The 13,412-nt window shown below is 30.8% G+C and overlaps 1 protein-coding gene across 11 annotated transcripts in view; it reads left to right on the top strand.

The window, feature by feature from the left end:
• LOC143248588 (vasculin-like protein 1) overlaps nucleotides 1-13,412 on the top strand; it is a 37,334-nt gene that overhangs the window by 13,477 nt on the left and 10,445 nt on the right. For all 11 annotated transcript variants that reach the window (XM_076497062.1, XM_076497066.1, XM_076497065.1 and 8 more), the window contains 3 exons: nucleotides 10,368-10,437; nucleotides 10,740-10,853; nucleotides 12,339-12,478. In XM_076497062.1, the coding sequence (XP_076353177.1) occupies nucleotides 10,368-10,437; nucleotides 10,740-10,853; nucleotides 12,339-12,478 (324 nt within the window). The remainder of the gene's footprint in view (nucleotides 1-10,367; nucleotides 10,438-10,739; nucleotides 10,854-12,338; nucleotides 12,479-13,412) is intronic.

Raw genomic sequence — 13,412 nt, 5'->3', positions numbered from 1 at the left:
GTACCGTTATCAGAACAGAAATTCTCGCTTCATCTTGCACCATTATTAAACCAGAAGTCCTCACTTCAAATTGTACCATTATTAAACCAGAAGTCCTTGCTTTAAACTCTGTCTCTCTTATATCAGTAGTTCTCGCTTTAACCCTATAAGGTATGGGTCAGATGGCATGTCATAATGTTTGGAAACTTGCATTAAAAATTTTATAAAACTATTATTTTAAGAATGAATGGCAATAAGTTTTGGTCATATTGTAGATTATAATTCAGATTTCAGTATTATTCATTAGTTAATTTATTAATTTACAAGTCAGTATTAAAACAGAATTCCTAAATGTCTATTTTTTGTGTTTTGTTTGGTATGTTGAATGCAGATTTGGTTCAAGTTAGATGTTTGTGATGTCTGAATACAAAGTCTGTAGAGAGCTTCTTTAGAATTAGAAACTCAAATTACCTATATTTATAAGCTAGGATATAACATAAAGAACCTTCTGTTCTTTTCTATTCACTTTTTCCAATTTTTGAAATGTTTGTTTTGCAGGGTGTATAGTTATCAGAAATTGTTTTTTGTCTTAGAATGCAAAGAGAATGAATAAGATAATATGGTGATAAATTACAGTGCAATTCTGTGGTTTTGTTAAAGTAATGTTTTACTTTAAAATGTGTGTATAAAACCTAAAACAGTTGTTTTCCATTTTCTACATTTGAAATTGACAAAGACTTTAGCATGCAAGGTACAGGGGGCAAGCTCAAACTTTCTGACTCATAAGCAGCAGAGACTTTGTTTTATGTATTGCTTTATTTACTGTCTTATGTTTTAATAAAAATAGCTGAATTTAAAAACTTTTGTAAATAATAATAATATATATATACATATATAATATTACTAAAATACTGTATTTTTCAAAAATGAAATCTGATAATTGTCTGATGGATAAAATTATTTTTATTTTTAAAATAAAAATTACTTTGTGTGTGGTGTAGTCAAAATTTGAGGAAAAACATTGCACAAGCAAATTTTAATGAAAAAATATGACATTGCATGTATCAAAGCCTTTTAATGTTTATTGATAATCTGCAAAAGTTTGTGAAGAGTCATATAAAACCTTGACTTCTTTCATGGTTGTAAGCAAGATGGATCCCACCAACCTTATAGTCAGAGTCAACAATTCTAATTTTCATACAGATTCTATGGATTCAGTCAGATTTTGTTTGAATAATCTTAAATTTCCTAAATAAATTAAATTTCAAACATTTTTCTTTCAGTGAAACTTTGTATTTTATCTGTTATTTTCTCTGTTCCAACTTTATACGAAGATCAGTCATCAGTTTTGACCAACTTCGTAACCACCATAAAAAACATGAAATCTGAAAATTTTTCTTTTCAAAAATGAATTCAAATTGTAACATGTTGTGATACCAAGTTCATTTGTAAAACATTATAATAAACTAATCAAATTAAACTTTGAATGTAACTCTGCAGAACTTTGCAACATGTACAGAAAAGGATGTCCATATGGAAAGAATTAACCAGTGCTGCTCTCATACCACCAATTCTCACTTTAACCAGTAGTGGTGCTGTTAAACTAGTAGTTCTAAGATAGTCTTTAATGTTATTCACAAAATCAAAATAGAAAGTAAGATCTACATTTCACATGCTTTCTGTCTTTCATAAATTACTAATATTTCTTTCATACTTAATACTGTATTATTTGTAACATATAAAAGCAATTTTAATGTTATTAACTAATGCCTTTTTTTCATTGTTTTCTATACAGAGTATTTTATCTTCTGTTTGAACGTTTCTCTAGTGGTATTGAGCATAAAAATATTTATGAATTATTTTGAGGTTCTTATCATAATTAGAAAGCCAGTTTAATTATGATAGCTTTGAGATGGTGTACTGTATGTATCACTATATACGGTAGTGCTTGGTATGTAAGGATGGGTCAAGAAAATATTTAAAATAGCTGCTGTATTCATTCTGTTACTTTAAGATGCTTAAAAATAATTGCTAGTGTTGAATTATAACCTTATTTGAGAACCTAATTGCCGTTATGAAGTGTTTTACAGCTTCTTCAACAGTAATGTTTTTTCTACTGTACATATGTAAGGAAATAAAGGAAAACTATTTTTTCAAGTTTCATAAATACGTTTCATTTCTGATCACTAGGTGGCAGGACACACACGTAAAATAGTGAAATGACCATTGTACTTTTAATCGCACAAATATATCTGCCAAAACAATTTTGGTCAATATAAAGGGAAAATTTATGCAACTGATAAATCTGTGTGCATGTTATTGATGTTTGACTTTTAAAAACACCAGGTTCTTAATTATCAAAATAATACATTGTGAAAGCTGTGTGGTATCATGCTTCATTGGCTGAATGGTGTGTCCTCCTCATTAACTTTGTTGTTGTGGGTAGCGAGGGGTCAGAGGGCATCTCATGTTTGTAGATTTCCATTCAAAACTTTGACAAACATAAATGTATATTGTTACGATACATAAGCTGTTTAGAATAAATATTTGTAGTTTCCTGTTCCAATATGCAGTTATTCTAGAACCAAGAAAGATAAATATATATCCTCATTTTTGTGATGGCTAGAGGTTGCTCAAATCAGTCAACACCATATATTTAATACTGATAAAATTACAGATAAAACCTAAAGTGTTATACAGAAAATATTTGCTTATGTACAAAGATCTAGAGATCACACAAATAAAACTTGACAAATTCCTGGTAAAGAAAAGTATTTTTAATCTGAAACAAAGAATTCAAAACTTTAATTAAAAAAAAACATCTTAATACGTAATTTTAAAAACCTGATAGTTTGTGTATAAAAACCTTGTGATTTGTACTTATGATCTGCCAAAGGTTTTGTAAATATTTACTTGTGCAGTTAAAACTCTAGTCTGGCTCATTTTGAATCTGATGCAGTTAGTTTACAAATCAGCCACTAGGGAAGTGCTGTTAGCATTACCAAGGCTCCAGGTTTGTTAACATCTGAAGTTGAGTGTTTTGGTTATACACTCCTGTTTTGGATTATATTTGCCTGTATTTTAAACCTGCATTATGTCTTACAAGAAACCAAGAATTATGGAAGGTGGTGTTTGTGCTGTTTTAAGCTCTGTTCTACTTTTTATGACATAGCAATGTGTAGAATAATCTGGCAAGCCTGTAGATAAGACATATATTTACATGAGGGGTTCATAGGGGCAAATTCTGTGGTCTGATATTTTCTGTAATTCAGCAGTTGTCAGGTCCCAGTGGTGCCAGACTAAAGAATTTCAACTGTTTTATCAAAAACTTGTAATACAGTGACTCTTGCATATATTTTCTTAGTTTTAAGCTGGGTGCACTACACACAACCCATATTTGTTGGGTTAAATGACATGGCCCCAGCGTGTGGTGGAGTTAATTTTATACATGTGTAGTGAATTGGGGTGAAGTTGGAAGGTGTGGATTATCTGAATATCCTTTTAACCTGAGAAGTTTTCAAGTTTTAATTAGTTCATTTAAATAATAAAGAAAACAATACATAGTCCCCAGTTTTCTTGCTGTGTGACCTCCGAGTTGCAAAAAATCTTATTGCAGCATCTGTATTGGATGAAATAAACCACAGCCTGTACATTTATGGCTATACAGTAAGTAAGTTTACTCATACTCCCTAATGACATCAATAATTCAAAATTTCTCTCATTGAATCCAGTAAAAATGTAATTCATTTTGTCAACCTATGACATGTTCTATGCCTGCCATTTATACTTTGCTTTGAAGTTTACAAGCCACGTGTATACAATCATTAGAAAAACTCATCTTACACTGTAACTTAAACAGTGGTTTTATTGAACTTCATGCCAAGTTGTTTTCTAGGATATCTCTGAATGCTTCTAGTATTGTTGGCTGCTTTGTTTACATTACCACGTTGGTTGTTTATTACCTAATTATGTTTTTAGACAATTTAATTGCATTTAGATTTTACTTTTATGTTTGTTATTTATGCATTATGTTCTGAAATGCATAATTGAAAGGTTCAAACATTTTAAAAAGTTATCTCAAACATTGCTTTAGTTCTGAAGGCTTTTGATATTGAGTTGAGTGTGAGAGAATTTTGTCAAAGCCTTGTGCATATCTCCCAAAGATACTTTTACCTCTTACGACAGGTTTGGTATAGTATACACCTGTTAAGTATTTATATTGTAACTTTTGATGCAGCATGCTTTCCTTCACAAAATTTAGTAGATGCTTAGTAAATATTGCAAGTCTCTGCACACGAGTTTGTTTGTTTTTTGGAATTTTGTGCAAAGCTGCACGAAGGCTATCTGTGCTAGCTGTCCCTAGTTTAGTGGCATAAGAGTAGAGAGAAGGCAACTAGTCATCACTACCCAACACCAACTGTTGAGCTACTCTTTTACCATCAAATAGTGGGATTGACTGTCACATTATAATGCCCCCATGGCTGAAAGGGTGAGCATGTTTGGTGTGACGGGGATTCGAACCAGCGACCCTCGGATTATGAGTTGAATGCCTTAACCCACCTGGCCATGCCGGACCTCTGTACACAAGTGATCAGATTTTTTAATAAGTATTTTCAGTAAAGATTTGTTTGTGAAAATATTGAGTTTGTTTCATTACTAGTCCAAGTGTGAAGTGATTTATATTACGATTAAAAATATATTCTTTGTTCTCAAAATCTCATAATATTTGTGTAATCTTTAAAACTTTATAAGTACATTTCAAATGTTAGTTTTCAGTTTAAAAAAAAAAAAGTATATTTGTCAGTTACTGTACCTTAACTATATCGGTCTGTCAATTTGATCTACCACGTAACCATCATAAAAATTTGGAAATAAATATAAGTTATATTTTTTTCATTCTAGAATGACTGCAGATTATAACACAAAAACATAAAGATTTAGTCCAAATAGTTTAAATATCATAACATTATATATTTGTATATATATTTATTGTTATTATACTGATTTTCCACTTATACATGGCTAACATTACAGAAGTTACATTGATGAGGTGCACATGCACTGATGTTACTATATCCAAAAATGTAAAACTGACCTTTAGTCTTTACAGAGTGACCTGTCTTAGCTCTGTTTTAGTGGACTAATATTTTGTAACATACAGTCACATTTTGGTTATTACACACACGCACAGATTATTACTATTTATAAACAAGTTCTTAACATATTTTCCTTAAAACATAGAAGAGGAAATAAGTATAGCAAAAAATTATATCTTCTGGTTAATATAACTCTACTTATTTGATGCATGCTGTTGGTTGCTTAGCCTTTTGATATGCTGCTCATTGACGATACAAAACAAAATAATTTATTTTGGGTTTTATATACACATTTGCAATAACCAAAAAACCATAAATACATATATGAGACCTTAGAATTCCACTATAATTTGTCAAGCTTAGTAACTGAGCTCTATTTTGTCTTGAAGAATATGTAATTTTCAGTAGACTAGTGACAACCTACCTGCTTAAAGTCTTGGTTTGAAACAGTGAGATAGCTTCCTACTACTTTAAACTGAGAAAGCCAGTAGGGAGATAATCTGAGCTTATGATGGATTATTCACTTGTCACACAATGAAGAAAGTATATGTTTCTAAACATAGAAAGAGGTGATAGGGACTGATGTGTTTGATTTAGTACATATATAAAAGATACAAGGTACTTAATATATTGTAATTTTAGCTTGTCAATATCAGCAGTTTGTTTCTAATTTGTATGAAAGTGTAGATTTTGTATTTGGACATCACAAACATCTCATTTGAAGCAGCTACATTCAACGTACAGCATAAAACACAAACATTTACATTTTAATTAAGACGTTAACTAATATATGATAATTAAACTTTAATTCTAATCTACAATTTGATATCAAACTTTAACATAAGTTCAAGAAATTGTGGTTCAATAAAATTTGGAATGAAAGTACAAACGAGATGACATGACCTTTGACCCATGAACTGTAACAATAGGGTTGTTATTCCCTGAGGGCATAATTGATTTGTGTAGCAGTGAATGATGGTGTAAGATACGGGAAAGGAAAATATAACATTAAAAATAAACTAATTGAAAAAATAAAGAAATTAAATTTTGCATCTGACCTGAAGATATTTTTGTCATTCAACTACTAGTTGAAAGGTGTGTTCATTTTTGTATTTTTCAATTAATTTTAAACAGTTCATTATACTGATGATAATAACTAGTGTTAGTGATGTGGGAGAGAAAATGGAAAATGAAATAACATTTACCTTAAAGAAACTTTCAGTATTTATTTAGGAGATTCTAGGGGTTATGCAAATGAAATTGGAAAACTGTAAAATGAAGTATAGTATTTTTATTTACATTTAAAATGAAATTTACGTCACACTTGAACTATTCAGAGTTTTAGTGCAAATAAGTATTACAGATACCAAACATACTTTTTAGAAGAAAGATTTAATGTATTCACTGCGTATAACATACTTGTTTTATTTATTAACATCTTACTACGTTTTGTAAGAATACATAAAGAAATTTCTGAGTTACAGTACATATTGTTGCACATGCATGCCTGGGCATAATTTTGTATCAGCTACTTACAAAAGTGTTAATGTTGGTTAGTGCTTCATGGTACTTGTACCATCCTCGAGTAACCATTCCAGCTTCACTGGCTTCTGATGTAATCCAGATTTATAGGAACTGATGAAACTGTTTTTATATTAATATATGTATATATATATATATATATAACATTGAATTGTAGAAGTAAAACAAATGTTTATCTCTCAACTTTAGTGAAATTGTTTAAAAAAATAAGATGAACCAAGTAATGAAAGAAACTTTAGAAAAATGAAATGACCAATGGGTGACAGTGTCAAAATGGACAAAAACAAGGCTGTATGGATGGATACACAAATCACTACTTAGGTAACCAGTAAGAACTAAGTCAGTCTTACAAGCTTATGGTCATTAGCCTCTGTAAAACTGTATAGCTCTATTCAGTTTAAATGCTTTAATTAAAAAAAAACTTTAGGGACTATGTAAATCTTTAAGAGATGCTGCATTTGAACAGAACACTTTGGAGTTTAAGAGTAACTGAAAGGATGTCACATGTTGCAGCAGGTATTTGGATTAACAGTGACAATGACAAGCAGTGACGCTAAGTACTAGATAAATTGATATACAAGTTTGGTAAAAGATAACTTGCGCATTTTCAAAGACGGGTATATCGTACACTCGTATGAATAGTTATTTTCTGAACAAAAGGCTTGCACTTTATTTGGCTAAAACTGTGAAACACAAAAATGTTGTAACAGGGGCTTACATAATTTTTCGTATTAGGTCCCTAATAAGTTCCAGCAAAAATGATTGGTAGTCATAGTAATTAAATACCTTTATTGGATTTGTTGTCCAGTTCCATGTACGTTTTGTAAGGCAATGTTTAAAACATTGTAAGTTCCCCTTACTGCAAAAAATAACACTTTTTTTCCTTAGGCATCTCCTCTTTAGTTTATTCAGCACCATTCCAATATAGTTTGGTAGTGAAATGTAATGTGAGCTGCATGTTCCATATAATGGCACCAGAAGTAATTTACAAAGGACAATGAAACAAACTTAAGTACAAACAGATGGAGGCTTATGAGCTTTAAGCTACTTAGGATAAACAAATGTGGCTTCATTTTACAGTTTGAAGGCATTCTAGAAATTATAAATAGTGACTTTATTTTTTTATCTTTTTTGTGGTAGAGAGTTATGGTAGAATAAAGAGTAGATAAAATATTAAGGTTTATTGAAAACAAAAATGCTATATTTAGAAGGCCTTAAAGTAAAATATCTGACATTTAGTAAATTCAGATAAATAACTATTTTTAATCTGAAAATTACTTTGTACTTACAGCAGTCAACACTGACTTTACATATTCTCAGAAAATTCAGTAGTAAATTATAACTTATTAAAATTATCTGATTTTTGTGGGCACAAAAGGCTTGTAATGTTTACTGAAACAAGTTTTGTGAAAATGCACAAAGCATATCAAAAAGTATAGTGTGGAACTGATGGGTGTCTTTGTGGATACAAGGTCAGTAACATTGACTATCCCTCCGTGGAAACATTAATGGCTGTAGTATGAAATTAGTCAACTAAAAGAGAAAATTATCTGTCATTTTGTATACATTAAAAATATCTGTGCTGTTTTTTTTAATCAATTTAGTGCTTTGTTGATTTTGATGTGTTTATTTACTTATTGTTGCTGTTTGTGGATCTTTGAATTTATGCTTTAGTGTTCAAATAAATAAATTCTGCTTTGTTTAAAGTGGCAAGATATGAAGATTTATTGTACAATTTACTCTTTATTGTATGTTTTAATTGTTTGTGCCTGATGGTTTCTTTGTTTAATTTTTCCAGTTGTAGAACCAATACATTGAAGTATTAGGTACCCGCTAATTTTTATTGTACTTTGACATCAAACGCACACACGTGTAGCATTAAAATGTTGCTGTACCAGTTCAGCTGTTGGCTGCTTTTGATTACCATTCACACTTTGTTTTTGTAATCAGAGGACCACAGTTGCTAATCATCTGTGCTAATCTTTTAGCAACAGACTTGATATATACAAGAGTACTTCTACATATTTATGTGTGTCAAGTATTTGCACTTTAACTATTGATACATCTTCACAAAATTTGGATTTTATTAGCATATTCTCTAAACCTAAATACATGTGCCTGGCATGGCCAGGTGGTTAAGGCATTCGACTAGTAATCCGAGGGTTGTGGGTTCGATTCCCCATCACACCAAACATGTTCACCCTGTAAGCCATGGGGGTGTTATAATGTGATGGTCAGTCCCACTATTTGTTGGTAGAAGAGTAGACCAAGAGTTGGCAGTGGGTGGTGATGACTCTTGTCTTACAGTGCTAAATTAGTGATGGCTGGTGCAGATAGCCCTCGTGTAGCTTTGTGCAAAATTCAAAACAAACCTAAAAACATTTCAAATACTAGTTTTCAGTAAAACTTAATATTTTGTTAGTTTCTATACTGTAACTATATGTGGTCTCACTAAATTACCTTGTCATGTTTTTTTTCATGGTAGAATTACTACATATTATAACATAAAAATACAAATGTTTAGTCAAAGTAGCTCAGGTCTTGTAACATAATATATGAAAATATATATTTATTATTACATTGACCTTTCAGTCATGCCTACCTGACATTACGTTGATATGGTGCATTTGCTATCAGGTCATGATATCCAGTAATATAAAACTGACCTTCAGTCTTCTATATCTTGAATGTGTTTTGTGTGGACTAGTATTATGTAATGTACATTTCAGTTATTATACATTATATGTTTACAGATAATTAATATTTAGAAATAATTATTAAACTTATTTTTCTTAAGATACAGAACAATAAATCAAGAAGTAAAGCAAACAATTCTCGCTACGACCTTTGAACTTAGTTGTTGCTGAGCTATTTAAAATTTCACATGGGGGATATAAAAAAAAATTATGTTTTATGTACATACAGTTGAATAACCCAAAAAATTATAAATAACTACTGATACGAAAAATTCCATTATAATATATTAACCTTGGTAAGTGAACAGACTAAAGACACAACTTACCTCCTTGAAAACTTAGATCAAAAGAGTGTAGAAGCCTTTTCAAAGATTAAAATGGTGAAGAAAAACACTCGTAAGTTATGGATTGGTTATTCACATGTCGTATACTGTGGTTGGAGTATGAAAGGGTCCATTCCAAAAATCTGAACAAGTTTCACTGGGCCACCATGTTTGATTCAGTACGTAAGCCATATCTCAGCGAAATGAAGAGATATGAGGTTCTTATTTTATATTCTAGCCTGTCAGTCTTAGTAATTTGAGTTCGTAATTTCTACAAAATTATACTTAATATTTTGACATCACAAATATCTAATTTTAAATAGTACTGCATTTAACATACTGTGTGACTCACTAAAATCTATATTTAAATGTGTTCTTTTAAATTATGAAATTAACTTTCATATAATATTAAAGTTTGAGCTATAATTTACAGTTTGATTCCATATAAAATAGTTCAGTAAAATTGTGAATATAAGTCAACAAATGTCATGACATGGCCATTGAACCCTGACTCCTTGCAAAAGGGTTAAAAGGTGATTGTTTCATCCCAGTTTAACCCATGACAGTGCATTCTTTGGTTAACAACACTTTGATGCAGGTTGTCACTCTACACTTTTTCTAATAGTCTTGTAAAAATATTAATACTACTACACCCATCCACCCACCGGTCAGATTGATGTATGGTCAAATTTGAATATCTTAAATCTGAAGTTATGGAACATGTTTTACAGCCGTCATTACATGGGGAATCAGCTGATGTTTTTTCTACTCAACCACCACAAGTCAATGGTGGAGTTTGGAGTAAGTTCTCTCAATGTTTTTTTTTCTTTTTATAAACAGCTGTTGAAAGTAATTAAAAACAAAAATTATTTGTAATAAACCTTTTATGTGTGATTTCAGTGAGTACTTCCCTAATGTTTATATTTCTAACTAAAGAGAAAAGCTGTAATGAAAAGTGGCTGATAGAATCCTTGTTTTTATAATTTCATTAAACATTTTATGAACCATTTATTTCGGTTATAAGAATTTAATATTAAGTAGGCATCAAAATTTCAAAGTTTTGTAGGCAATGCTGTAGTGTTGTTAATAATTTGTTTCCCCAGAAAATCCACGGAATGCTAAAGTACATGGAACGATTATCAGTAAGAAGATTCACTTGGTTCAGAGGCCTGTTAAAACTGACCTGGGAGTTGAAATGCAAAGCACGAGTCCATCTGGTGTGTATTTTAGTAAAACTTTGTAAAGAGATGGTGTAGTTTTGTCATTTTAGTACATTTTACAAGCATAATTTGAGATATGTAAATAAATTCTATTTGCTATATTGTACAACAAAAATTGGTACTATAATAGTTTTCTTTTTCGTCGGGAAATAAAGGTTTAGGTATCTCAGTATTATCTAGGCAGTGGTAAATGTCTAAGGTTAAATACAGTATTAGATGCCTAGATAAATCTCTTATTAAGAGAATTTGTGTACAAAATCAATATTCAGCTCTTTGGATTGCACACAGACAACTACATTGTCTCTTAGTGGCACGGCAGTGCGTCTATAGATTCACGTCCTTAAATATAGGGTTTCGATACCCATGGTGAGTAGAGTGCAGATAGCTCTTTGTATAGCTTTTTGCTTAGTTCTAAACAAACAAAAACTCTTATCAAACAATTTTTAACAGTTAAATGTTCTTAGCCTTTAAAATAATCTATATTTGAAGTCCTAGTACTGTTGGTTGCTGTGTAATTTAACTGAAAGGTCCAGAGTAGGTGATAGTAATGAGGCCATAGAAAAGTTTCAGAATGTCATGAAATGTGGTTATCTTTATTTTGTTATTTAGATTTTCCAGTTATCTATTTGGTCAAGTAAGTCTAAACAGATAAGTATTGAAATGGCTAAGAGGTTCTTTTTTTTTTTTTTTTTTTTGTCTGTTTAAAGCACTTGTGCTTTTGGGAGCTGACCAGACTTGAATACATTTGATGAAACAATTTTGAATAAATAAATTTTAGGTGTTAGGAACAAAATTGAAAAGAACATTGTTTATTAAACAACTACTGAATATGGAATGGTTTAACATGTACTTGTTCAGACATTATAAATTAACAAACAGATATATTTCTGGTGAGCTTATAAAGAAATAATTACACTACAAAGTAATTTTTTTTACTTTATAAAGACCGTTTCACATTAAGTGTGACAAATGTTGTGTAAAAGGGAGATGTGTAAAGAATATTGGGGTAGATTTTAAGTTTTTTGATTTATTGAAAAGTTTTCGTTTTACATTTAAAATCCATGACTTGCCACCAAGTTCAGAAGGTAAAGTAATGATATATTAAAACACATACAGAAAGTTAGTGTTAATAACATTTGTGGAAAGAGCTGATTCTTTGAAATTATGTGCTCTCCATACACTGCAATTAAACCTAAAACCTTTTCACTGATTTTAAAGAATTCTTTTGTGCTTTCTTGATGTAACAAGATATTTTGGCTTACAACTCAGTGCCCAGTAATGAATTTTAAGAGATAATCCTATATTGTTTATAGATATAATAAGATATTGATTAATAAAGTTATCGTATTAGTTTTTTGTACTCTGAATATTACCAATATATATTATTCAAGTGATTCTATAGTTTGTTATAAGTTTTATCTTTGTATTTCCTTTGTTTATTTACTTAAAACAGTTATACCAAGTATTCTTTGTTTTTTAAAGGTGTTTCCACTCTTCCTGGTAATACAACAAATGGTCTTAAGTCTAATGCTCTTGGTTCTGTAGCGAGTCAAGGCAGCAAAAGTAATGATCCAACCCAGCCGAGGTTCTCGTTGTTTAAACCCCTTGTCCCTGCAGCTAAGGTAAGCTAGTTGTCCATTGTGTGACGTTTTGGGGATAGAATGGTAAATGATGTTTGTGGTAAATTTCTCACCAGAACACCACCAGACTCTTTGTTTTATCTGATTTTGGTATTCACATGCTGTTTAGTATTGTCTTTCCCTCATTTTTAGCAAACAAAATACATACTTGATTTCTTTTTCGGTGAACCTGCTTCAACAGTGTTTCAACATTTGTTACAAATTTCATAGACTGTTTGTTAGATTGGACATAAAGGTAAAAGCTGTGATTAATGTTGGTGGACTCTAGTAAGCAAGCACATAAGTCATGAAAAATGATTTTTAGATCCATTCAAAGTGGATATCAGCTGCAACTTGACCAAGTTGTTTATGAAGGGATCAAGCAGCTATGTGAATAGTTAAAATAATAGTCTTGTGCCATTATGTTTTTGTGTCAAAGTACTTTAATTGTGAAGCTCACTAAAAACCGACATTATTTCTTAACCTGAAGATGGCCTAGGAAGGTCAAAACGTTGTTCTCTCCTTATCAGTAAAAGTGTTTGTACCCATACTAGCTGTTCTGAGATATAAAAACCAACATTATTTCTACTGTGTTTGTTTGGGCAATATATATTTGTCCTATGATTTTTCATATCCAGTCACATTACCCAGAGACTAGTAACTAAGGTCATGTAGATGTCAGTAGTTTGTTAGAAAGTTAGTCATGAATAAAAGTTTAATATCAGATAGTTTAAACTATTTCTAAACTTGAAGTTCTAAATGTATGTTAAATTCAAAGGAGTTTTAAATACATAAAGCTATTTTATCAGGCTTTGTTGTGTGAATGCTGTTGGGTTCCATCTTCTTATAAGGTTATGGTCAATAACACAATGAAAGAAATGCATAGTTTTTGTCTTCAAAATTTAAACAAGTCTTAGTGATAGTGTGTGATGTTGAC

This window comes from Tachypleus tridentatus, chromosome 4, assembly GCF_004210375.1.
Source record: "Tachypleus tridentatus isolate NWPU-2018 chromosome 4, ASM421037v1, whole genome shotgun sequence".
Classification (NCBI taxonomy): Eukaryota; Metazoa; Arthropoda; class Merostomata; order Xiphosura; family Limulidae; genus Tachypleus; species Tachypleus tridentatus.
This window is presented reverse-complemented; position numbering and strand designations above follow the sequence as displayed.